Below are 27,341 nucleotides of genomic sequence, written 5' to 3' on the forward strand. Positions count from 1 at the left end.
GGCGTCCGCCACATTTCCGGAACGCCTGCGCATGGGTCACACAGGAATCACGTCCGACCCCCTTCGGCTATCCACTGAGGCGGATGACTCGGAAGTTAATAACCTCCGGTTATGTGCACATAGTATATGGCGCCGAGAGGGACAGACGCCCGCGCTTACATGCACACTCCGGGAGCGGGGGCAGAAAATGAAGTTGTACCTCACATAACACCATAAAGGTTCCGTTTAATAGTAGATACATATGGACTAATTTATTGTGTTTTATCCAAAAAGAAAACATTAACCGAATCGTTGACCTAAAGTGCATTATATATTGATATCAGTGTTAAAGTGCAAGTGCTATAAAGACCGAAAACATGATACCAAACTAATGGTAATATAATGGTGCATGGTGCAGTGAAAAAATAGTCCTAAATGCGATGATAATAAAATACATGATATTGTGCCAAAATCAGAAAATAGATTGAATTAAATTGCAAACGTGCTAATAATAACCATATCACCCTATTATAATACATTTTACAATCGCACAAAAAACGCATGCAAAACGCATATAAAACACATGAAAAAAGGGGAAAAAAGGTTTTTTTTAATGAATTGTTATGCTATTCATAATTCATAAGTCCAAAATCCATACTATTAAAAAGTGCTAACTTCAATCAATTAGTCTCCACCGCTCTTCATCTTTGCAACTCCACCAACGATGTCTTCTATTTTCCTTAGTTCTAATACCTCAAAAGTTCCCCATGATGTTAAACAATCTAAAACAATACAAATACACAAATATTAAAATCGGTACATCAGACATTTAAAACCGTGAATTAAAACTTTTTTACAAGAATGGGGCAAAGCTACATTGTTCATTTAAACCATTTGGCATAACTGTATTTAGTACGGTTATCCATCGTGTTTCTTTTTGTGCGAGGATCCTCCTCACATTTTCCGCTCTGATGCCACAGTGAACCTTCTCTATCCCCTTTACTTTAAAAGGTTTGGGATCGCTGTCATGGAACAATTTAAAATGTTTCGGTATTGTTTTCAGTTGTGAGATATCATCCATTTCTTTTGACGCCACTATTGCCCTCACATGTTCTCTCACTCTGATTCGTAGTGCTCTTGAAGTGAGTCCTATATAAATCTTGCCGCATCCACATGTAGCGTGATATACAACCATGGTACAACTACAAGAAATATAGTTTCTGATCTCAAATTCCCTCGTACCCTCTATATTTTGGAAAGTCGTTGCACGTACCACATTTTCACAGGCTACGCAGTCACCGCAAGGAAAACATCCAATTCTGGGTCTTCCTGTGCCAGGAATTGTATTTGGTTTTGCTATATAATGACTGCGCACTAGCAAATCGCGGAAGCACCGACCAGTGCTTCTCCAGTATCCGACGCATCTGTCCCCAGCGGCAATTGTAGGTGGATATAAATCTTACAATATCCTCACTTTTTTTCCGTGTCATTTTTGGTTTTAACAGGTCTTTCCGTTGGATACAGACGAGCAAAATCAATACATTTCGAATACATTTCTTACTGTATCCTCTCTCTATAAATCTGTTTTTTAAATCTGTTGCCTGTCTTTCAAAACTTTCCTCCGATGAACAAATTCTTTTCATTCGGAGGAACTGGCCTACTGGGACAGCTCGTATTGTTGAATTTAGGTGAGCTGAAGATGCATGTAGCAAGGAATTAGTTGTAGTTGCTTTCCTATGGACATCAGTCTGTAGTAGTCCATGAATGTCTTTCTCTATCTTGATGTCCAAAAATTCTATTTTCTCGGTACTCCATGTATATGTCAGTTTGATGTTTTTTTCGTTGTTATTTAGTTCACTCATGAACTCCCCCAACTGGGACGGTGACCCCTGCCAAATAAACAAAACATCATTAATGTAACGTAACCAGCACTGCACATGGGTTGTCGCATGCCCGCCCCCGCACATAAAAACCTCCCTCTCCCAGTATCCCAGAAAGAGGTTGGCGTACGAGGGCGCGCACGTGGCCCTCATGGCAGTGCCGCGTTTTTGCAGGCAAAAAGAATCCTTAAGGCTATGTTCACACTACGTATATTTCGGTCAGTATTGTGGTCCTCATATTGCAACCAAAACCAGGAGTGGATTGAAAACACAGAAAGGCTCTGTTCATACAAAGTTGAAATTGAGTGGATGGCCGCCATATAACTGTAAATAACGGCCATTATTTCAATACAACAGCCGTTGTTTTAAAATACCAGCAAATATTTGCCATTAAATGACGGCCATCCACTCAATTTCAACATTGTGTGAACAGAGCCTTTCTGTGTATTCAATCCACTCCTGGTTTTGGTTGCAATATGAGTACCACAATACTGACTGAAATATACATAGTGTGAATCCAGCCTCAATGTAAAAAAATTATGGGTCAAAACAAATCTCAATAATTCTAAAATGAGTTTGCAGGTGTCACCATCCCAGCTGCTGGAGCCCAGATAGAACTCAACTGCACGAAGACCGTCCTCATGACCTATACATGTGTAAAGGGACTCAACGTCCGCTGCAACTAACTTCATGTCTGATTCCATGAAGACCCCATCAATCCTCGCCAGGGTGTCAGTCGTGTCTCGTGTGTAAGATGGTAAATTTTCCACCAAAGGGTATGATGCCTTGATCTACTGCCTTTTGTAAGATTTTGATTAAGTCGGCGGGAAAACCATGCACTGGATTACATGTCAGTTTGTAGATCCGCAGCAGATTTGATGGTGCAGATTTGATGCTGTGTTCAGTTATTTAGATGAAATCTGCTGCTGATCTGCAGCAGAAAATCTGCTGCGGATCCTGTACGTGTGAACGCCTAAAAGGTTATTCCTAAGGTTTCCCTTATACACATGATAAGGGCTAACAAACTGGTAAGTAGAGATCTGACCCTGGGCTGCCCAACGATCAGCTTGTTATCCTGTAAACCTTTACTTGGCTATACACCATTAATGATGACATCATTTTCTCTTCTAATTCCAGACACACTGTCAAGTAGATGATGTGATATTACAACTACATTTTATTATTTATTTATTTATTTTTTTATTTGTTTTTTTTGCAGGAACATTTCATGGAAGTAATAAGAAATCAAGAGTTTCTGTTGTTGCCAGGGGCAGAAATTGCTAAACTTCTAGCAAGTGATGATATGAACATTCCAAATGAAGAGACCATTCTGAATGCTTTGCTTACCTGGGTCCGGCATGATGTGGAACAAAGAAGAAGAGAGCTTAGTAAACTGTTGGCCTATATCCGCCTGCCTCTGTTGGCTCCCCAGGTACAAATACTATAATTACAAGGCTAAGAGTGCCTACACACCTAGCGACTCGCAGTGTAAATTACGCTGCGAGTCTGTCAGGTCCTGGCAGATCACTTTCACTACATACACGCAGCGGTCTAAACGACCGCTGCGTGTATGTAATTCGGCCGGCCCCTTAACCCCTTCAGCTCCCACCCGGCTCCCGCTCCCACTCCGCTGTATACATTACCTGTCCTCGCTGCACGGGTCCCAGCGTACTGCTCTCCCACCCGGCCAATCAGTGGCAGCGGGAGGGCAACGCACTGATTGGCCGGGCGGGAGAGCAGTACGCCGGGACCCCGTGCAGCGAGGAGAGGTAATGTATACAGAGCGGGAGCGGAGCAGGAGCCGGGCGGCAGCTGAAGTGGTTAAGGGGCCGGCAGAATTACATACAAGCAGCGGTCGTTCAGACCGCTGCGTGTATGTAGTGAAAGTGATCTGCCAGGACCTACCCGACTCGCAGCGTAATTAACACTGCGAGTCGCTAGGTGTGAAGGCACTTAAAGAGAAAAAGCATGTGATCTGTTACTCATATAAAGCTTTCATACTCATACAAAGCTGTAAGCTGTTACATATCAAAGCTTGGAAGCAGCATGTGGAAGTGTGTTTTGTGCCATTGCTCTCTTAGTTCTCCTGGAAATATAGGAATAAATTGACACCTGGCTGTTACTCCTCCCCTTGTCAATGGGGCATGTCCCTACATACTCTGACATAGACCAATCAGTGCTGGCAATGTTGAACGGTTTATGGACACACCCTTTGAAAATGGGAATGGTAACACCCAGTTGACAATTTATATTTCCTGGATGAATACTGGATGAACACCCTATGAAGATTCCCGAAATAAATATTTTATAGGCGATACAGGTAAATGGTAAAACACTGTATGTTAACAGTAACTGTCATCTGTCAGGTAATATTTAAAGGACAACTCCAGTGCTGGGGGGTTGAGGGGGAGAGAAGATAGGGAAGGAAGGCAGATAGAAGATTGAAGCATTTAACAAAGTTATATAACTTTGTAATGTGTTTCAATTACTGGGGAAAAGCTTTTCACAAAGAGTTGTCCTTTAACAATGGTGCCCATTGTAATAATTTAGTAGTGACTACTTCAGATGATATTTTTTCCAGTATTTACTAAAAATGTTGATGATGTTTCATAGGCTAATGCCATGTGGTAGTGCCCTTCTGACTGTGTCACTCAGCAAAGCTGCGTTTAATAGCATAGGTATACATAAGTAGCCTGGGGGGGGGAGGGGGAAGGGACGCCTCAGATTTCTCTTTTTGATTCAGCAATGTTTTTTTTTCCAATGGAAAAATTAATCCTGTAAATTTACTTTAGTGCAGCATAAAGTGACTACTAGCATTGAGGATTGGGTATTTGAATATTTCATTGCTGTTACATATGCAGAATAAGCAGTGTTACATCCAACAGTTTTTAATAATGTAATATCACTTATATTCTAATATTGCATGTACTTTGCTTCTGTTCACAAGAATATTTCCTGAGAACCAGAGAGAAAATAAACATATTAAAAGCTGACATTAATTGTATCCAGGGGCATTATCATTATTCAGCAGCTGAGCTATCTGTATAAAGCAGGAAAAATAGCAGTCAAGAGTGATGTGTGAATTAAATGTGTCATCGGTGGTTCACACTGGTTATAAGGCAGAGACAGGTGATTTATAAGTTCAGTCCATCCAGGGCATTATTAGACGGCTAAGTGATCAGTTTTCAGGCCAGTGGTGGAAATGTATACAGTATGTAATATAAAAATTGCTATACATGTAATTCCTTTAAAAGGTTCACCAAACTGGTGCAAGAAATCATTTATTTTTCATAATAAACTTGTACAGAGCTAAATGTGTCAGTATTCTTTCTTATTAAATATTAATATGTGAGGATTATATATGTGAAATGTGCAAGTCCTGAATTATGCTGTGGTTCAGAAATCATTGTAGTACACAGAGCGCTAAAGTTATGTAGAAAACTAGGTAAGGAAACTATAATATTCTACTTGATTGCTAAAGTTCCTTGACTTGGAGGTTATCCAGTCTACAAAAACATGGCCACGTTTCCCCCTCTCTTGTCTCCAGTTCAGGTGTGGTTTGCAATTAAGTTCCATTTACTTCAATGGAACTGAGTTTCAAAACCCCACCCAATCTGGAGACAAGAGTGGTGCAAAGGTGGCCATGTTTTTGTAGCGCTGGATAACCCCTTTAATGTGCTGTAGCAGCAATACACTGAACGATCACTGCATGAGAAACACTTACTTCATAAACAGTCCACCTTTATGGAACATCACAGATTGCACAAGATGGTGAATTTCAGGGTATCCCAGCATCTCCTAAATATGTTAAATGGGATTATAAGGCAGTTTGGAGAATTAATTTTCATGTTCCTCCAACCACAGATTAAATGGAGCATCGCCCTGTTGAAAGATGCCACCATAGATGCATATTGATGTAGATGGTCAGCTAATAGGTCTCCTGACACCACCACTGGCCTGATGAGCACCACCTGTCCAATTGTTTATGCCAGATGTTGACCTGGTCATCTGTAATTTAAGATGAGGCCATAGTGCAGGGTTGTCAGGAGAACCCTTGTCTGTCTGTGGCTATTGAACCCCAGTTGACATGAAGTGTGCTGCATGGTTATTGTGGAAAATTGTCTCTCGCCTCCTGTTATGCTGCTAGGACAGATGGTGCACATTGCTGAAATACCAAATTTGCCACCCTTTTCTCCCCTTTTGGATCATCCACTTGTGGCCATACATTGTACCATCTGTTGTATGTTTGTCCATGGTTCATCCAGTCTTCGTACAGACAGGTGCGTCAGTTTCAGAAATTCTGGTACCACACCTCTAACAATCTGTACACGGGCAAAGCCACTTTAGTCGCCACGCTAACCCATGACTGCTAAATGTTGTCTTCTCCTGTGCAGAAATAAGGTGACCACATTATCAGAGCACTGATCATGATATGGCCACCACATGGTATCACACCATGTCAGGTAGCAGCTGTTCCTAATGCAGTCATTGGTCAGTATATATCTAGGCCTGGGAGCTTAGTAGAAGCCTTTGTGGCCATAAAATTTCTGTTTTGGTGCTCAGGGAAGCAGCCACCTAGCACTGGTTGCTGTTACAACCTCTCTTTACGGTTGAAGCAGAGCAGTGAGACCACCAGAGGTGGGAGCAGTCATATGAGGGAAAGCTTGTGAGATTATGAGTGCTTTTCTTTAACATTAGAAATAAATATTGCCAAAATTGTATAGTTTGGGCTACTTAAGGGTTCTCCTGTTGTTAGACCTATTTTGACACTTAAAGTGTACTGTTGTTTCAAAAGAATTTTAAAACCTGCATGGGTTTTATTATATATATTCTTCAGAGGGGGTGACAAGGTGATTTAGTTAGACAAATCTAACCTGCTAATAGCTCCCTATTGCACACGGGGTGCTGAGGTTGATGTGAAATCCTCTGCCCTGTAAGGCCGGCCCGCTCCATTGATATAAATTATTAAAAGGGGTAGACATGGCGCTGGTGGATCAGCATGCAGGGGGCAGTACCCCCAGTGCTTCTAACTGCTTTACCGGGCAGAGGATTTCACAACAAACAACATGAAAGCGGCTCCGAGGATGAAGGTAAAAGGCATACCTTTATCCTCAGCGCTCTAGGAAGCTATCGGAAGGTTAGATTTGTCTTATGGTTCCCCTTAAAGGGGCTGTCCCAGAGCTGGGCTGTTCATCAGTAGCACACACACACACTTACACTTTCTGTCCCTTACATGTCTGGCCAATCACAGCACATATTCCTCACTTCTATGTCATGACTGTGCACTAAACAGGCTGGCACAGTGCCATGGTTGATTTACACAGTAGAACAGAAAGGGAATGAACAGCAGCAAAGTAAGGAAGGGGTTACACTAGGCAGCAGCCTGCTGCCAAGAAGCTAAAGAGAGGGGGGTATTGCACTGCAGCACTTTAGATATACAGTGGTAAGTACACTGGTATTTATACATGGTATAGCTGCCCTGAGCTGTATGGATGGTCATAAATGAGGGAAGCCTTGATTTACCTATCTGGAACAGCATGGATTCTCTGCAGCTAGCAAACTGACTGGCAATAGCTTATCCCTACCTCCAGTATCTGTGTTCTGTCTTTGTCCTTCTGATACTAGGGATGCATTTCCCCTAACAGGTACTAAACAGTAGATTGCAGGAAAGCTAGACACCTAGTGGCCAAAACTTCTGAGCTGTTTTTCTGGGGTAAGGAATTATTTTTGCAAATATTGTAGGAATCACATAGGCTACCAATGGTGGGAAGTCATTTGAAGTGTGGTGGACATTTAGAGCATACTTATAAAGGTCTAGATTGAGCATTATTTAAGGAAATGACGAGGATTGATCTCTGTGTCTAGCATCACTAACTTGGGGTTGTATCAACAGGAAGAAAAACTAGTCTTCAAGCCCCTTTGGTAGAATTGTGAGCTTTGAAAAGCATTGGTTGTAGAATGTTTGATAAAATGATATCTTGTTGTTAGTTTCTTGCAGACATGGAGACTAATGCACTATTTAGAGATGATATTGAGTGTCAAAAACTAATTATGGAAGCTATGAAGTACCATCTGTTGCCTGAGAGGAGACCCATGTTACAGAGCCCTCGCACAAAGCCCAGGAAGTCTACCGTGGGGATGCTGTTTGCTGTTGGTGGGATGGATGCCACGAAAGGTAAGAGATTCCAGCAGAGAACTCCTTGCCATGTGTAATATTCATATAATGAAATGTAGACTAAAGCCTGCAATAGTCCGTGACAGGTGGCGCTGTGTCCTCGGACTGCTGGCAATGGGGACTCTCTAATCATGTATCAGACAAAAGTGCCAAGTGTAGTATAGGAGGGAAAGGGAAAATTCTCACTGCACAGAATGGTGTACACATTTTCCATAACTGAACATTCATTGGTTCTATCTGGCTGGAATTACATACTGCAATGAATATATCTGGAATGTGTAAGACGTAGTGGAACCAAGGAATAAGAAATAGTTTGTTGATATTTTCTCCATACTCCAGACTTTCTTTTTTCCTAAATTGGCTCTTATCAAGATTATATATTTAGAATTCCACTATAGGAGCATACCTGTAGCCAAGGTGCCCCAAAGTAATAAAAAGCACACTGGAAAAACTGGGAAATAACATTCAAGTCTCACTTAAAGTGACTCTGTACCCACAATCTGTCCCCCCCCCCAAAAAAAAAAACGCCTTTGAATAGCTGCTTTTAATCCAAAATCTGTCCTGGGTTCCGTTCGGCAGGTGATGCAGTTATTGTCCTAAAAAAAAGCAACTTTTAAACTGGCAGCCCTGTGCCCAATGGCTGGGGCTTAGATTGTGTGTACATTAGGCTGGCACAACCTCTCCATCCCTTCTCCCCACCCTCCTCATCATTAGTAATGCTCCAGGCAGATTGTCTCCTATGCATCAGCTGTGTGAATACTGAACATTGGCTGGATCGATAAAGCACCTGTGCAATGTTCAGACAGGAGAAAATGTTCCAGTGGCATTCCTAATGATGAAGAGGGTGGGGAGGAGGGACGGAGGGGTGGTGCAAAGTTAGGGCACAGATACTGTAAGCCACGGCTGTTGGGCACGGGGCTGCAAGTTTAAAAGTTGTTTTTTAGAACAATAACTGCATCACCTGCCGAACGGAGCCCAGGACAGATCTTGGGTTAGAAGCCGCTATCCGAAGGTTTGGGAGGGACAGATTGGTGTTACAGAGTCGCTTTAAGGAGGTTACGGAAAGGGAAAGCAGCGTGGAGAACATACAAAGGGGTACAGCTTACAATGTTGTTTATTATGTCTACATATTGGTTGTTGAATCTGTATGTTTTTTTTACAATTTGTTTTGTTGTGATGCAATTAATGTCAGAAAGATGCTTTTTTAATTTTAAAACTGAGTAAAATTCCAAGTTTAAAAAAAAAATCCCTTTTTCAATATACTCTCTTCTCATAGTTAATGTAATTCTACATAGGTTAAATAGGTTACTGCTTTCTGAAATAGATTTTTTCCCCCTCATTACCACCTAGGGGCCATGCTGAGTTACTGCATCTCAGCTTTTTTAGGTTATGTTCCCACACAGTATTTTTGCTAGAGTATTTTGCTCTGTATTTTGCTACCAAAACCAGGAGTTGATTGAAAACATCGAAAGGCTATGTTCACACACTGTTGAAATTTAGTGGATGGCCGTCATTATTATTATTATTATTATTTCAAAACAACTGTTATTTTAAAATAACTGCAATTGTGTTTTTTAATCCACTCCTCATTTTGGTTGCAAAATACTGAGCAAAAATACTGTGTGTGAACATAGCCTAAAGTGAATGTGAATGGGAGCTGTGCTGAAATAACTTGGCACAACCATTTCAAAGTGAAGGCAGCTGGGGCACCACAGCATTGGCAAACAGCTGACTGGTGGAGGTGCCAGGTGTGACTCCCAGCAAAGTACCCTGCAGCAGCCAACACCCCAACAGTACATACCCCAGCAGCCCCTCCATACACACACTAGCTACACATCTGCTGTTTTCTTTATCACATAGTGAAGTAATAATAACAACTTTTTTGATATTTAGGGGCTACTAGTATTGAAAAGTATGATCTCCGGACCAACATGTGGACACCAGTAGCAAACATGAATGGACGGAGGCTGCAGTTCGGTGTTGCGGTGTTGGATGACAAGCTGTATGTTGTTGGAGGGAGGGATGGACTGAAGACATTGAATACTGTTGAGTGTTATAATCCTAAAACCAAAACCTGGAGTGTCATGCCGCCTATGTCTACACACCGGCACGGTCTTGGTAAGCCAAAAAATCTGGTATATAGATATAATACTAATACAACTGTATGGTCTATAATTGGAATTTCTCCTGTATGGTGACTTATAATAACCTCCACCTCCATCTGGTATATAGATATAATACTAATACAATTGTATGGTCTATAATTGGAATTTATCCTGTATGGTGACTTATAATGACCTCCATGTCCTGTGCAGATACAGTATTAATCCTTTACTAGTATACTGTATGGTGTTACCGATGTGCATGATCTATGAAGTAGAATATTATATAGTAACACATATACTTACACACATACTGTACACATGTGTTTTACCAGTTTATCCCCTGGTTTTATTATAATAGGTGTGGCAGTTTTAGAAGGTCCCATGTATGCAGTCGGTGGCCATGATGGTTGGAGTTACCTTAACACGGTGGAAAGGTGGGATCCTCAGGCCAGGCAATGGAACTTTGTCGCTAGTATGTCAACTCCAAGGAGCACAGTCGGTGTAGCCGTCTTGGCTGGAAAGTAAGTACAATGTTTTCTGCAATTAATTTAGTAACAATTTCGAGGAAAAACGTCCTAATTGCCAGTCATTTATTGAATCCTGTATACACATTTGGTAATACTGGGTATAGATATGTTTTTTTCGTATCGTACAACCTATAATAAGTTCACATAATTAGTAGTCTATGATATTATATCTATGCTACTAACATGACAATAAATGTTTTCCCCTTGGGCGAAGTTGGTGTTTGTATCAATGAATTCACACACAAGAATTCAGACTCTACTGATTCTTTTCTGAAATCTTGGCTTTTCTTCCAGGCTTTATGCAGTGGGTGGTCGGGATGGAAGTTCTTGTCTTAAGTCTGTAGAGTGCTTTGATCCGCACACCAATAAGTGGACCTTGTGCTCTCAGATGTCCAAGAGAAGAGGAGGAGTTGGGGTAGCTACATGGAATGGTTTCTTATATGCGATTGGAGGACATGACGCTCCAGCGTCTAATTTAACATCTCGACTTTCAGACTGTGTAGAAAGGTAACTATATGTACATGTGTATTTTTTGTTAAATAATCTACTTGTGTTGAGGTTTAGAAAAAATTGTCACTGTTGGTGACGCAACCCATTTTGGTAAGAAGACCGCATATGATTATGGGTCTAAATTACAGATCCGAAGATCTAGACTAACCAATAGAAAACATCCATGGGCCATTATGCATTACCAAACTGATATTTGTCCATCAAACTATGGGTGCATTCACACCACAATTGTGCCTTTCATGTATACGCTGGGCAACTTGCGAAAAATGAGATGCTGATGTGTATGTGCACAGACAGCCCCTACTTTAACCCCTTGCCTCCGCAGCCTGTTTTGGCCTTAATGACCAGGGCCTATTTATCAAATCTGACCTGTCTCTCTTTATGTAGTGATAACTCTGCGTTGCTTTTAACTATTACGGTTATTCTGAGATTGTTTTTTCGTAACATATTCCTCTTTATTTTAGTGGTATACTTTGGTTGATACACTCAGTAGTTTTTTTTGTAAAAAAACACTTTTGCGCAAAAATTTGAAAAATGTATGTTTCTGTATATTCAAAACTCTCTTTTCCTAAGAAAGATAAGTCATGCCACATGAACTAATTACTACTGCAACATCTACAACATGTCTGCTTTATGGTGACGTCATTTGGTGAACGTCCTTTTACTTGTTAGGATGTTAGAGGGCTTCGAAATTTTGCAGCGATTTTTCAAATTTTCAGGAAAATTTCAAATTCTGATTTCATTAGGGACCAGTCCAGTTCTGAAGTGGATTTGTGGGGCCTGTATGGTAGTTACCCCCATAAATCTCTCTACTATAAAAACTGCACCCCTCAAAGTATTCAAAGTAACATTTCATAGGTGTATTAACCCTTTAGGTGTTTCGCAGAAATTTAAGCAAGTTGGAGGGGAAATTTAACATTTTCATTTTTTTGGCAGATATTCCATTTTAATCCATTTTTTTCCTCTTACACAGCAATTACTAACTGAGAAATACCACTCACTATTTATTCCCTGGATTCCAATGTTTCTAGGAATCCCCCATATGTGGCCGCAGTGCGTCACCTGACTCACCACAGGGCGCAGACATGACAGAGACCTGGGGAATTTTGGGGTTCTTTTTTATTTCAGGGGTATTTTTTAGCCATTATACCATGTCACAGAGGACTTGCGGTGCCAAAATATTTGTGTAAGACGAGTCGACATTTCCATCGGTACCATTCTGGGGGACATGTGATACCCTGATCATTTTTTAATTATTTTTTTATGAGGTGGTATGAATAAAAAACACAATTTAGCAACTGTTTTTCATAATTTTTTTTTTGTACGCCCTTTACTATACGTCACATATGACATGTTATCGTTATTCATCAGGTCGACATCAGTATAACGACATAAGACAAGGGTTACCAAGGCTAGGCATCCATCCACAGACTGCAGTTTCGGGGTATTTGCCCCTCGTCAGTGTGGAGCAGGATTCTGGCTACTGGGGCAATGATAAATAGACCAACAAAACACAACAATCACTGAACTCAGGGAGAACAGTGAAAAATTCCAATGGAGTACTCATTTACAAGTCTCCATTGATTGTCCCATACAAAATTTGAATATGCAAAAAAGGGGTCCGTGGAGCCTCAGTTACGAGTCTCAAAACACGGGAATAGCCAGATATCCCTCTCTCCAGAGAAGGAAGCCCGTTGTCAAGGGGTGCCTCCTAGTAGGGAGAGCACCAAACCACCCTTATACGTAGTCCCTCAGGTCCTCACTCTGTTGCGAGCTTTGGGACCTAGAGTGGCGTCCCACCTGGAGTCATGGGACGCCATTAATCCTTGTGTGTTAGGTAATAACATCCCTTCCCCCTCCTTTTTATTGTTTCATATAGTATACACATGATTGTCACTTGCTGCTTTATTGTTTACACATGAAATATTGGGATTTTAGAGTGATCGGTATGAGGATCGCTCCCTATGTCACCTGTTTATGAATACTAATGAACACAGACACATGATGATCTATATGATTTTACTGTATATACTTCACTAAGCACTTATATTTTATGATTGTTTTGGAATAGTTTTATCATTGCTTATTTGAATCACAGCTGATGCTTTGAAATTGATTGTAGTGTTCACATATATAAGTATGTGTATTGGCACTTGGTTTTATGCTTGAGAAAGGCTCCTGTGTATAGCCAAAACGTCGCAACATTGAGGTGTGAATAAAGGTCACCGTTTTTCACTCTACAAATTGCTGTCTCCTTCAAATTTATTGGATTATCCCGGACACTGAGCCCAGTCTGGTGAGGCGTGCACTAATCTATTTTTTCTACTTTTTACCTGTGCTGCTATATCATATTCAGTGACTGATGGGTTGCTATGGATACCCTCCTGGAGTCGCGCGATTGCTCGTGCGGAGCCGAGGGGAGAGAGTGCAGAGGGACCCGGGGGAGGGGGCGGCCACGCGGGGGAGCAAGGGGAGGGGGCCGCCACACGGGGGGGGGGGGGGGGCTCGACAGCAGAGAAGGGGGGCCTGGGGGGAGCGCAGCAGCATGTGCCGCATCCTCCTCCCAGGCACCCGATCGGCAGGGGGAGCATATCTCCCCATAGACGCTGCGGTCGCATAGACCGCGGCGTCTATGGGGTTAACTGCTGGGGGGGGCGCGGCTCCTCTCTGGGCAGTGGCAGCAGGGGGAGGCTGTGTGACACAGCCTCCTCCTGCTGCTTGATCTCAACTAGGTACAGAGGGGGAAGGCAGGGAAAGCATGACGTCCAGGGACGTCATGATGCGTTCTGGCACTGCTTTTCATGACGTCCCTGGACGTCATATTGGGGTAAGGGGTTAAAGGAGAAGTCTGGGGTCAGATTTAAAAAAAATAAAATAAAAGCTGGGGAGGAGGTAGTTGAACATAACATGCATTTACCTCCTCTGGTGCCGGGAAGGTAGGTGCATGTTCTGTTCAGCCACTTTCTCCCCAGCTCTTTTGAAAAATATGTCCGACCCCAACTTCTCCTTTAATGGCACAAATGTAGTTATTTTTTAACTGTATGTGTTTGAGCTGAGACCCAGTAGCACAGCAAACCTTTTGGATCTGAGCTGAGAAGGCCATTGATGTGAAGGGGGCCTGTGGCTCTCCATGCATGCATATGGTAGCATTCCATTTTGGCAGGTTGCCATTGTATCTCAATGTTCACCTGGCCTAACAGACAGTTGAGTCTGTAGGCTAAATGGCCAAACCCTGCTCATTAAAAGAAGGGTCATAATACAATGAAGCATGGATCGAGTTACTGACATGGTAATCAACACATTTACTAATATGATCCTTTTATAGGTATGATCCCAAAACAGACATGTGGACTTCAGTGGCCTCCATGAGCATCAGCAGGGATGCAGTAGGTGTCTGTCTGTTAGGCGACAAACTGTATGCTGTTGGTGGATATGACGGACAGAGCTATCTTAATAATGTGGAAGCTTATGACCCACAAACAAATGAATGGACACAGGTCAGTGAAACTACTTTTCCGCAGCAAGGACAGTTTGGTTATGTGTACCGACATGAAAGATTTTCTGGTTTCTACTAGTAGTTGTATACCAGTATACTGTGTATCAGGATACCAGCAGTGCAGTGTTGATGGTGTCTGCAGAGGTCCTCCAAGGGCATAATAATTTCAAGTGCACTGAAATGGGCAGTGTCACTTTAAAAAAAAAAAACAAAACTTTTTGACGCGTCAAAGGCTTTGATTAGTCCGAGTCTTATTGCTGAGATCCCCACCAATCTTTAGATATAGCCCGAAGAAGTGTGCACTAAGCTTTTTTTCCCCCCAATTCTATGGAGTTGTCACCTGATGCGTCCACAGAGCGGCTAAGCATTGTTCAAGCGCTTCTTTCACCTCCTTCTAGTGAATAAAAATCAATAGACACTCAGACCCCCACCATAGAAACTTTAGTCACATCTCTGACATGTCCCAAGGCCATTGGCTTTGATCAGCAGTTGGCCGCACATGCCCTGTTACATGGAAAGGTCTGCAGCCAACAGCCGATGATTTCTTTATTCTTCGGCTGATTGCTGGCCCTATTACATTGGGGAATATCATCCTTATTTAACCAATATCAGTCCATGTAAAAGCGCTTTAAAGGGTACCTGTCACCAAGACAATGCAATCTAATCTATCAGAATCTGAGCATATTGATATATATCTATGTGGGGAAATATTCAGTATAAATTGTAATTTGTTGATTAAAATCCCTGCTTGTTCTGTGATAAGGAGTTCAATGGGCGGTGTCACTTAATGGACTAGACTCTTTAGCATGAAAAGATCAGAGATTTCAATCAGTTTAGAAGTTATACTAAATCTTTTCACATAAATATATGTATATCAATCCGCTCAGCTGTTCCTGCTCTATAACATGATGTTGTTAGCTTAGGTAGTATTTTCATGGTGACGGGTTCCCTTTAAGAGATGGTGTAATTAAAACAAATTTAGAAGAAAAAAAAGGGGCGGGGCGGTGATGTCAGAATTCGACTCTATTTGGATCATGACTGAGCAAGTTTATTACATCCTCAGGTCCTTTTTAAAACCTTTTGGTTCATTTCAGTAAACCCAAAAATGTTAAAAGATTTTTAAATAGTATAGTCTCATTCAAGAAGTTATTAAAAAAGATCAGTGAATCTACAAGATGGATCCAGTCCTGGGAAACTGGCAGAAGTTTTCCAGAACTGGATTCATCTTTTCCATCACCTGGGGAGGAGAGGCACGGAGCAGAGCAGACTTCAAAGCCCGCAGCCTGATGAGCAGAATGCAGATAGGAGCAAAGCGATTTGCTTGGTTCCTACAGTAAATTCACTCATCTCTATTTTCAGATTTTTTTTCTGCCTCATATTTAGTAAACTTATTCTTAAGAGTACCAGTCATTAAAAATAACTTTTGATAAGTCACAAAGCATGTCATGTTTTTGATCACAGCGGGTCTCACTGCTTAGACTTGCTGTGATTAGGAGATACAGCTGAGGACAGAGCACGGCATCAGCCCCATCCACTGCCCGGCCATATCTCCTGATCTTCTAATTAATTGGTAACCTATGAGACTCCATTGTCAGAATTGGTGAGTGGCCGGGGAGTGGATCGTGGTGCTTATAAGATTACTCCTCGGCTATATCTCCTGCTCTCAGCAGGTCTCAGCAATCAGAAGTAGTGACTTTTTTAACTAGACATTCAAAGAGCCCTACTAGATGGCCCAGGCCCCTTTTGATAATGGTAATGGTTACCCATAGTTATGTATTTATATATGTATTACACTAAACATCAACAGGTTGACTGGCTTTTCTTTTTGTTCTTACAGGTCGCCCCATTGTGCCTTGGTAGAGCTGGGGCATGCGTTGTCACAGTGAGACTATAGCCTGCATGTGTCATCCTCACAGGCCTTCACAATCCCAAAGAGCTACAGAATCACAAAAGACATTGGCTTTATTGTGAATGCGTAAATGATACTACTATTATTTATCATGTGTTTATAACGTTCTACCTGCACACTTTATTAGATGTTGATCATTTATCTATGAGAGAGTATTTAACTCATTATATTGGACCAACATACAAGAAACAGATGTTTTATTATGTTACAATTGCATTTGCAGGGCAAACCATGTAACCAGTCATGTATTGGTCCATTGGACGTAGAATGTTAAAGTATTATGTTGCTGTCTTTAATCTATACAATCACATGCAAAGCCATCAACCAAGGCGGAATCAAAGCAAGTGCAATCAGGCCTCCTGCAGGGGCTCATATTAGAAGTGCCGACCCCCAGGCCACTTATTCAGATGGTATATGGAGTCTGTTTTAAGAGACATGAGAATGAAGAGCAAAGAATGAAAACTGAAGGAATTTTTTTTATCTATTTATGTTTAGGCATGTGACCTGGTGATTTCATTTGTTTGCCTTTTATATGACCAAAGTTTTGTTTTAGCTTTTTTTTCTTTACTTCAGTTTTGTAATTTTTACAGACCAATGTTTTATCAAATATATGATGAGACATCGCAGCTTGGAATATTGAGACGATAAGTTCAATTGAAATAACCCCCCAAATATGTTAATGTCTTAAAGAAACCTACCATGTGATTTAAGGTACAGAAGGACTGTAAGAAGATTGGGGAGAGTTGCCCTTAGCCATTATGGTTTTCATTCCAGGATTTGGATGTGTATCTGTGCCCGTCTGCTTTTGCACGGACCTATTGATTTGTAATGGGTGAATAGCTGCCTTCTTCCAGATCTGTAGCAACTACTGATGTATAAAAAAAAAAGGACTATATTGTCCACAATCACAAATCTGACAGTATAATACTAATGTGTAAAAGGGGCATAGGACTCTAAATGTTAATGCTATCCAAACAATGACCAAAAAATAGATGTGGACTCCTGAAGAAGAAAAATATTTTCAAATTATGGGTATAACATTCCATTTACTACCAGAAAAAAGGGGTTATATGAGGTTGGAAGAAGAAAACCAGTGCCACTTATTTTAGCCAAGTCCCAGCCATACAGCCATATTCATCCAGTATCATACAACTCCTGTACACAAAGTTGGCTGGACCCATTAGGAGTATTCTGTACAGTAGTGTATGCTTCAAAGATGGTCAAAAACAAATGTATTATAATTTCCTAATAGATCCATTTATTACATATGGAGAAGTTTGATTGTATACATAATGCATGGAAGGGTATTGTGAAACAGTTGGCCAGGAAACATGCGTAACAGATATAATAAAGGGGTTGCCCCATCAGTGACCCTTATCTCCTATCAACACTGTATGCATAGAGTCTTAAAAGTCTGACCCCACAATCTGTCCCAATAATGGGGGTGCCAAAGCTCCTGTTGGAAAGGAGCAGTGGTCATCCACGCACACCATGACTCCATTTATTGTCTGGTGGACTGCTGAAGGTAGTGGAGTATAGTGGGATAAGTGGTATTGGTGGGACACCCCCTTTAAAGTAGGCAGGTCAGTATGACACCCGAAAATGGTCAAAGTTTAACACCCCCCCCCCCAAGCAGGTTAAATTTCAAATATGACTAATATCATTCAAACCAATTAAATACCAAAGTTATCTTAATTTAATTTTATTATAAACATTTTACAGTCCATAATCCAATCTGCTAACACAGTTCAGTTCTTTGTGGGACTCTCCAGCGAACTGGACAACTGTATTTGGGGGCATTGCTTTATATAAAATGTCCCCTTATTCTTATAAATGTCCCCTTATTCAAGATTTAGAAGCCGGTAGTATGAGACCAGTCATTTAGATGTGTAAGATATGTAGTATGAGGTAAGGTATTTACTTGGCATGGGATAGTGTAGCAGGTTTAACAGGTAATGACTGTATTTTGGTATGGAGGAAGGTAATTTAGAGTTGGATTGATGTACTGTAGCTGTATGTAGATTAGTGGCAGTCGCGCCATAGCTGTGGGTGATCTGGCCCAATTAAAACTGCTGGCAGACAGTATGGACTCCGGCCGATACCCCTTCCGCCTTCAATCCCCCTCATTTAGCATTGTTTTCATTTATGTCACATCATCTTATTCAATGATGTGCCATTAAGCAGTCTGGAAGTGGAATATTATACAGTATTTATACCCATGTACATTGTTCATTTACCTTACTGGTCATGTGCTATAAATGTAAGCAAAGCCCACTGAGGCCAATGATTGGCTGAAGCATCGTGTGAGTGATGTATGTGACATCACTACAGCACGCCCTGGGGTGGGTTGGGGCAGGCATATAACAGCGCCACCTAGTTGAAATTTCTGTAACTAAACTCTGATGAATGCAGCCCGAGAAACATGAAAACAGCCACTGGAACCCAAGCGTGCTCATGGTTCGCTCATCTCTAGTAGTAAGGTAACAGTCCCACCCAGGCCTTATGCCAAAGGCATCTCTGCCATACAAACAGTATTATAAATGGCACATGGGAAGGGGGGGGGGGACATACAGCAACATGCATGGGATAACTTCTTTAAAAATAATACTTTTAGGCTGGTTTCACTCTTCAATTTTGCAGTCTGTTTTTTCATCCATTTTTTGCAAAGAACTGATGTATTTGTGCGCATCTGTTTTGATCCATTTTTCCTTTTTTAGTGTATACAAAAATGTGGTCAACCACAAAAAAGTATGCCTTTTGATCCTTTTTTTAGAATGGAAGTTAAAGCGACTCTGTACCCACAATCTGAACCCCCCAAACCACTTGTACCTTCAGATAGCTGCTTTTAATCCAAGAGCTGTTCTGGGGTCTGTTTGGCGGGAGATGCAGTTATTGTCATAAAAAAAAACTTTTAATCCTGCAGCGCTCTGTCTAACGGCCGGGGCTTACATTTGTATATGCATTAGGCTGGCACCACCTCTCCGTCCTTCCTCCCCACCCTCCTCATCATTAGGAATGCTCCAGGCAGATTGCTTCCTATTCCCCACCTGTGTGCATAATGAACATGGGCTGGATCGTTAATACACCTGTGCAAAGCTCAAACAGCAGTAAATGTTCCTGGATCATTCCTAATGATGAGGGTGGGGAGGAAGGACGGAGAGGTGGTGCCAGCCTAATGCATATACAAATGTAAGCCCTGGCCGTTAGACACAGCGCTGCAGGATTAAAAGTTGTTTTTATGACAATAACTGCATTCCCTGCCGAACGGACTTCAGGACAGATCTTGGATTAAAAGCAGCTATCTGAAGGTAGAAGCGGTTTGGGGGGGACAGATTGTGGGTACAGAGTCACTTTAATGGAAAAACAACAGATGAGAAAAAATGACTTCCAGCCTTTAAAAAACGTGTCGTTTTTACCTACTTTTGGTCCTCTTCTCCAGCCTTGTATGTTTTTTTACTATTTAATCTCCCTATTCCATTGGTGGATTTTATGAGGCAAGTGATCAGTATATATCTACTTTGAATAGGTGAGTGATGTGCATTATTTTGTCAAATATTGGGGACAAAGCTTTAGTGTAGTAATTGTGTATTCCACTGTGTGCCTTGTCATTACACACAGCACTGGCCTTATTATGATGACTTATATGGCTGCTTTTTCACACGTATAGTACAAATGCATTTTTGCCTTCCAGTTACAAACACAGGCATAGGGATTAAACTACTACTAAGGTAACAAATTTACCTTCATCCTTGGCACCCTGTGCGTTATAGGGAGATATCAGCAGGTTAGATGATAAGTTTCCCTTTATGCTATGGCCTTACTGCCGGTCTAGAGACTCGGCTAGATACTGATCTTTGATGTCAGTTCTAGTCTCCAGACTTGTGGTTGGGCCATGGACAGGTCAGTCACAGAAATGCACAAATGCTCCCACATTCCAACATTACACTCATGTGAAAGCCATTCCCTTTCTTTAGTTGGTGTTCTGGTCTTGTCTGCCTTTCTGACAGTGTTATGTTATATGTGCTTTAATTTATTCATGTGCAATATCATTTGATATTCCTTGCTAACTTTTTTTCACTTCTTAATGTTCTCTTTTTTATATAAATGTGTGCATTTTCACACATTTTTATTATGAAATTGTATATGGTAATAAAACATTTATGCACTTTGATTTGCGTGTTATTTACCTCTATTACTATGTTGGCTTAACTACATTTTTGCAGAACCTTGCGGAACCCAAACAGCTTGGCTTGTCCATTCAACAGTAATTACTATTTGATAGGTATCAGATAACCAGGGCCAATCTGTGATTGGTGCTCTTTTGATGAGCATTCACATGGCCTGATCAATTGTGCGGCCCTTTAAAGTGACACTGTAACCCCCTGACCTAGAGGGGGTAGGGCTTAGAACCAGGGGTGGATTCACTTTACCATAGGCCCCAGGCTGTTGACCAAGCTTGGGCCCCCCACCCCCACCGTTACAATGGCAGCACTAGCGTGGTGTTCATAGTACAGGATAGATAATGTCATGATGCCCTGATTTGTGCAAAATTGCAGTAAAAAAGCAGTGTTTTTTTGCAATTAATGGCAGAACTGTAGCCAGGAGACAATATACCACTGAAAGTATAAGCCTTTTTGGGTGGCCGCGGGCCCCCCCTGGAGCTCTTGGCCTCGGGCTACCGCCTGAAAAGGACCTATTGTAATTTGCTACTGGCTTAGATCCCCTAGGCTGGCCCATTACAATGGCCGTAGAGGGGGCAGGGCCTATCCATGCTCATGCTCCCCCCCCCCCCTCCCTTCCTACCCCGGTGCTCGTGCTCCCCCCCTGTGCTCTTCCCCGGTCCGGTCCCTCCTCCTCCCTTTGTCCCAAATACGGCGCCCCCCGTGCTGAACGATCAGGTCCCTCCACTGATCGTTTGAATTAGCTGCAGGGACCTGATCGTTTGAATGAGTGTCAGTGTGTAAGGGTCCATTTACACAGAAAGATTATCTGCCAAAGGTTTGAAGCCAAAGCCAGGAATGGATTTGAAAAGCGGAGAAATCTCAGGCTTTCCTTAATGACATGATCTCTGTTTATAGTCTGTTTCTGGCTTTGGCTTCAAATCTTTGGCATATAACACTGGCCAACAAATTTTCAATAGTTGTTTGGTTCAGAAATAAATTTATTCATTTCTTAATTATTTTTATGTGCTGAATTCAAATATCACAAGGAAAAATGTTAATTGGCTCTAGTTTCTATGATATCGTGTTCTCATGTTACTGTTTTGTGAATTGTATAGAATACAGTATAATAGCCGACATATTTATTACCTCTGCAATCCTAAGGAAGCAAGTTTACTGTTCATAAACTTTTGAAGTATATTCATAGGAAACTTCTGAAATCAATTCTATCTGAAATCAACTACAGAATTTTTACAAATTAATTATGTTTATTGAATTCTGGAATGTAGGTCCTTATTCAATGGCTTCTCGGTGCATTTACACGTCTTTTGTATTCATACATGCATTTTCTGTGCATCCGTTTTGGTCCGTTTTTTTCATTGACTTCCTTTATAAAAAAAAAACGGATCAAAACTGATCCGCTTTTTTGACGGACACAAAAACGTAGCTGACACTAAACGGATCCGTTTTTTTTTATTTTTATAATAGAAGTCAATGGAAAAACTGATGCACACAAATGCATCAGTTTTTTGCAAAAAACGGATTGCAAAAACGCAGTGTGAACCTAGCCTTACCCTGATATCTTTTTTCCATATTGGTCATTCTAAGATGATGCAATATAACAGTTAATGATGCCAATACTGATGATGCAAACTTTTCCCAGCATTGTATCACAAGCTGTGAGAAATATAGAAAGCACGTCTTGAAAATTAGAGCCAATTTCAAAATTTGAATTTTCGATTGTAGCACCCCAAAATTAGTTAAGATCAACTGTTTTCATGTCTGAACCTTTTTGGTTGTTGACCAGTGTAATCTGTCAGATAATCTTTCTGTTTAAATGGACCCTAAGGGTGGTATTACACGGGCCGATGGGGGCCCGATAATACCTGTAAACGAGCAGCGATCTGCTAGATCGCTGCTCGTTTACTGGACCTATTACACGGCCCGATAATCGTTAAACAAGGGCTGCAGGGACATCGTTACCGATGTCCTTGCAGCCCTTGCTTAACTATATACATTACCTATCCACGTTCCAGGGCTGCTGCTGCTGCTGCTGCGGTCTTCTTCTCCCCGAGTCCCGCGCGCTCTAACTTCAGAGTGGCCTGTCAGCTGACAGGCCGCTCTGAAGCTAGAGCGCTCGGGACCTGTGGAGAAGAAGACCGCAGCAGCAGCAGCCCTGGAACATGGATAGGTAAAGTATATCGTCAGTCGCCCACCGCGCACCGCTATTACACGTAGCGGTGCGCTGTTGGCGCCCGACAAAAATAGGTCAGAAGCTATATCAACGATCAGCCGATGATCGTTGTCATTGGCTGATCGTTGTATTTATTACATGGAGCGATAATTGGCCGAATTGGGCCGATTCGGCCGATTATCGTTCCGTGTAATAGTACCCTAACACTGACAGTCATTCACTATATAATGCATTACAGCACAGATTAGGTGCCGTAATGCAGTATATAGGTCCCTGCAAAAGTTTAAAAAAAACACACCCACAAATACATAAATAATTTAATTAATACAAATAAATAAAAAAAATAATTAAAATAAATATACACATTCCCCATCCCCCCTTTATAAATGATCCTCTATAAATAAGATACACATATTTGGTATCATCGCATCCGTAAAGACTCAGTCTATTAACCCGTTACATTAACTTTCCGCCCGATTAACACCATTAAAAAAAAAAAAAAAAAACTAACCAAAATGACAGGTTTTTGTTAATCCCGCCCCCTAAAAAATATAAGCATCAAAACATCACATGTACCCAAAAGGTGTACCACTAAAAACGTCAACTCATGACACAAAATAAAAGCCTTCACATCACTCCATTGGAGAAAAAATTAAAATATTACAGCTCTTACAATATGCAAGACACAAACACATTATACAATACATGCCATAAACTATAACAAAAGTTATATAAAATGGATATCGCTGTAATCGTACTTACCTGACGAATAACGATAACATGTTATATGTGACATATAGTAAACGTCGAACAAAAAAATGGTGAAAAACAGCTGCTAAATTGTGGTTTTTTTATGCGTACTTCCTCATAAAAAATTAAATAAATAATTATCAGGATGTCACATGTCCCCCAAAATGATACCGATGGAAACGTCAATTTGTCTTACACAAATATTTTGGCACCGCAAGGCCTCCGTGACAAGGTATGATGGCCAAAAAACTGAAATAAAAAAGACCCCAAAATTCACCAGGTCTCTGTCATGTCTGCGGCCTGTGGTGACGCACTGCGACCACATATGGGGGATTTCTAGAAACATTGGAATAAGTGGAATAAATATTGAGTTCCATTTCTCAGTTAGTATTTGCTGTGTTAGAGGGAAAAAATTGATTAAATGGAATATCTTCCCAAAAAATTAAATTTTTTAATTTTAAATGACGTCACCATAAAGTAGACATGTTGTAAGTGTTGCAGTTATAATAAGTTCATGTGGCATGATTATTTTTTCAGAAAAAGAGAATTTTGAATATAAAGGATTGTAAATCTTTCTAATTTTTAATAACGGAGCAGACGCAGACGCCATACCATGCCGGGCAAAAACAGAGTTACGAACAAGAACAGAAGATAAAGACTACAAATTGTTTACTAAAAAGCTTGATACTAAACTAATAAGATTACAAACAGAAATAAGAGAACAAAAAAAAGATAAATTTATAAGGGCAAAAGCTTTTACAAAGAAAACCTCTTTTGAAGATAAACGAAAAAAAAATGGCAAAAGCCGCAGATAAAAGCCACAAAGGGTCCAAAAACTATCAAACGGAAAAAGACATCTGACTTCTGGACGACGGAGTCCGATTCCTCATCAAATTCAGAGGAAAAAACACAACAACAAACTAGGAAAAATAACCAACAAATAAAAACACGAGAGAAGCGAAAATACTCACCTACTGATTCAATGGATGCGATGACCACGGGGGACCACACTCTAAAAAACACTGAAGGAAAAGGAAGAGATAAAAATGTGGATTTTGACCCTTTAGGAAAAGAAAAATTAAAGGAGGAAAAGGAAGAAAAAGGAAAAGATCTGAGGGAAGGAGCAAGGAGGAAACAAGTGACTTGGAAGCCAATGCACTAGTGGAGGACCATTTATGTGACCCCCCTTTAGTAATAAACTTGACAGATGTACAATTGGACGAAGATATGATACGTGTATTAAACAAGGGTCTGAATTTTTGTGTCCCAGAAACATTTAGCATCACAGACTTTGAAATTGATTTATTTAAGAATGTTCGTAAACTTAATTTGAAGAAATTTTTTCACAGAGAGATGGTGGGTTTTCTGAGGTAAAAGAAGGTGAAACTCCCATAGAACCAGAGAATATAGGTTATTGGCTAGCAGGAGCATCATCAGAGGTAGATACATCCTGTTTAGATACTTTTCAGGAGGAATAAAATCTACATTTACCACCCCCCTGTCGTGCCTGGAAGTAATATTGATTGGTTTAAATTTAAAGTTATGGAGAACATGAAAGCCTTAGTGAATCCAAGACCTCCAGAAAATTTAACAGACAAAGAGAAAAGGGCCTTAAAATGGCTACAAAATAATAAAAACATTGAAATAAAAAAGGATGACAAAGGGAGTAATGTAGTAATCATGAGCAGAGCTTATTACCTAAAAGAGGCAGAACGTCAACTGAAAGATACTACAACTTATATTAGACTTCCAGAAAATCCAACAGAAAAAAATTAAGGATAAACTACGTACACTCCTACGCAAATATGTAGAAATGTATTCTCTAAAAGCAAGGCAGAAAAACTTTTTCCCAACTACCGTAGACATCAGTGCTGGTACTGCGTCCCTAAAGTTCATAAATCACTACAATGCCCACCCGGGAGACCTATCGTCTCGGGGATAGGGTCTATCACTGAACCCATATCACAGTATATTGATTGGCTTTTACGGCCACTTCTGGACGAGGTACCAGCACTGATCAAGGACACAAATTATCCTTGAGACATGTACATGGCGGGTGCTTTCCTTACATCGATTGACGTAGAAAGCTTATATACTAAGATTCCACAAGCTCTGGCAGTGAAGATTAATAGATCCTTCCTAGACAAACTAGGGAAAAGTTCTGACTTAATTGATTTTGTTTGCGAAGCTCTGACTTTCCTTCTGGAGAATAATGCATACGTATTTAATGATGTTTGGTATCAACAGAAACATGGTACCGCTATGGGTACACCCGTTGCATGTACCCTAGCTAATTTATTTTTAGCTGAGTTTGAGAGAAACATAATTTTCAGTGAAAAAATCCATTCATAAGAGCGGTAAGCGTATATTTCTGCTTTGTGGATGACATTTTTATAATTTGGAATGACACTCCAGAGGCATTCAGTGACTTTGTGACATATATCAATGATAACAATTACAATATGTCTTTTACCGGTAAAATGAGCCAGTCAGAACTAGAATTTCTAGATACAACAGTGAGAATTGTAAAAGACAATATTGAAGTTATCAGCTAACGTAAACAAACCGCTTATAACTCCCTCCTTCACCATAAGAGCTACCACCCCCCACACGTAAAATTGGCCCTACCGTATAGACAGTATCTGCACTTAAGACGCATAAACAGTACAGATAACTCGTTTAGAGAAAAAGCTAGAGAACTTACCAGCAGATTAACGAGGCTACCCCATCGAGGAACTCCGTCAGGCAGAGGAGAAGGCTTTCTGCAAGGATAGAGCCCTTTTGCTGAAAGAAGAAAAAAAGAGAAAAATATACAGTAATGATAATCACCAAACACAGCAAAAATGTACATTTACTTTTAAATATAGCCCTATGGCAACAACAATAAAAGATGTAATAAAAAGAAATTGGTATCTTATACAGAATGATCCTATACTATCAAATGAAATTACAGAAAGACCAACGATCGCATTCAGGAGATTTAAAAATTTGAAGGATATGTTGATGCACAGTAAGTTTAAAAGCAACAAAGACATGAAAGAACAGATGTAGTTAAAATCCATGACACCTAAAGGCATGTTCAGGTGCGGCGACTGTTCATGGTGCGAACAAGCACTAACAATTAAAACAATATCCCTAGGTGGAGTAAAATGTGACATAAAAAACTTCATCTGTTGTAAAACTAAAGAAGTAGTTTACGCTATTGTATGTGTGTGTGGTATGTTCTATATAGGAAAAACCTTATGAGCATTAAATCGCAGATTCTACGAACACATCTATGCCATCAAGAGTAAAAAAGCCGCAACCAAAATAATAGATCATATACACACACAACATAATGGGGATACCAACTGTCTTAAATTTATAGGTTTAAAGAGAGTCCACTTTCAAGCAGGACAAGACACCAACACAAAGCTTCTAAAACTAGAAGCCTGACTCATATTAGCCACAGAGGCGCAGGGGAAAGCAGGCCTTAATGACAAAATAGAATTAGGCATGTTTATTTAAATGTATCGTCATAAAAAGATGATAGGGCGTCTGCTCCGACTTCAGATGTTTTAACCGCACTATGAAATAAAGCTTGAATTTTGTACACTACAGATGGGTGAGTGCCCTTATCTTTTCTCCTATATATAAGTATATTTTGCTATCCAAAC

General features: G+C 40.7%; 1 protein-coding gene and 1 long non-coding RNA gene across 8 annotated transcripts in view; one reads left to right on the forward strand and one right to left on the reverse strand.

Annotated features, from left to right (window-relative positions):
- Positions 1-19,391, forward strand: part of KLHL5 (kelch like family member 5) — a 65,229-nt gene extending 45,838 nt beyond the window's left edge. For all 7 annotated transcript variants that reach the window (XM_069977529.1, XM_069977526.1, XM_069977525.1 and 4 more), the window contains exons 5-11: positions 3,079-3,291; positions 7,848-8,034; positions 9,928-10,152; positions 10,498-10,660; positions 10,961-11,173; positions 14,502-14,673; positions 16,510-19,391. In XM_069977529.1, coding sequence (XP_069833630.1) covers positions 3,079-3,291; positions 7,848-8,034; positions 9,928-10,152; positions 10,498-10,660; positions 10,961-11,173; positions 14,502-14,673; positions 16,510-16,566 — 1,230 coding nt within the window. In that variant the 3' untranslated portion in view covers positions 16,567-19,391. The remainder of the gene's footprint in view (positions 1-3,078; positions 3,292-7,847; positions 8,035-9,927; positions 10,153-10,497; positions 10,661-10,960; positions 11,174-14,501; positions 14,674-16,509) is intronic.
- LOC138797416 (uncharacterized) lies at positions 614-26,472 on the reverse strand. The gene is made up of 4 exons (XR_011363933.1): positions 26,390-26,472; positions 24,657-24,707; positions 10,557-10,653; positions 614-761 (listed from the first exon to the last, which is right to left on the reverse strand). It is a non-coding gene; the product is annotated as an uncharacterized lncRNA (long non-coding RNA).
- Positions 26,473-27,341: the final 869 nt, after the last annotated feature.

This window comes from Dendropsophus ebraccatus, chromosome 7 (assembly GCF_027789765.1).
Source record: "Dendropsophus ebraccatus isolate aDenEbr1 chromosome 7, aDenEbr1.pat, whole genome shotgun sequence".
NCBI lineage: Eukaryota > Metazoa > Chordata > Amphibia > Anura > Hylidae > Dendropsophus > Dendropsophus ebraccatus.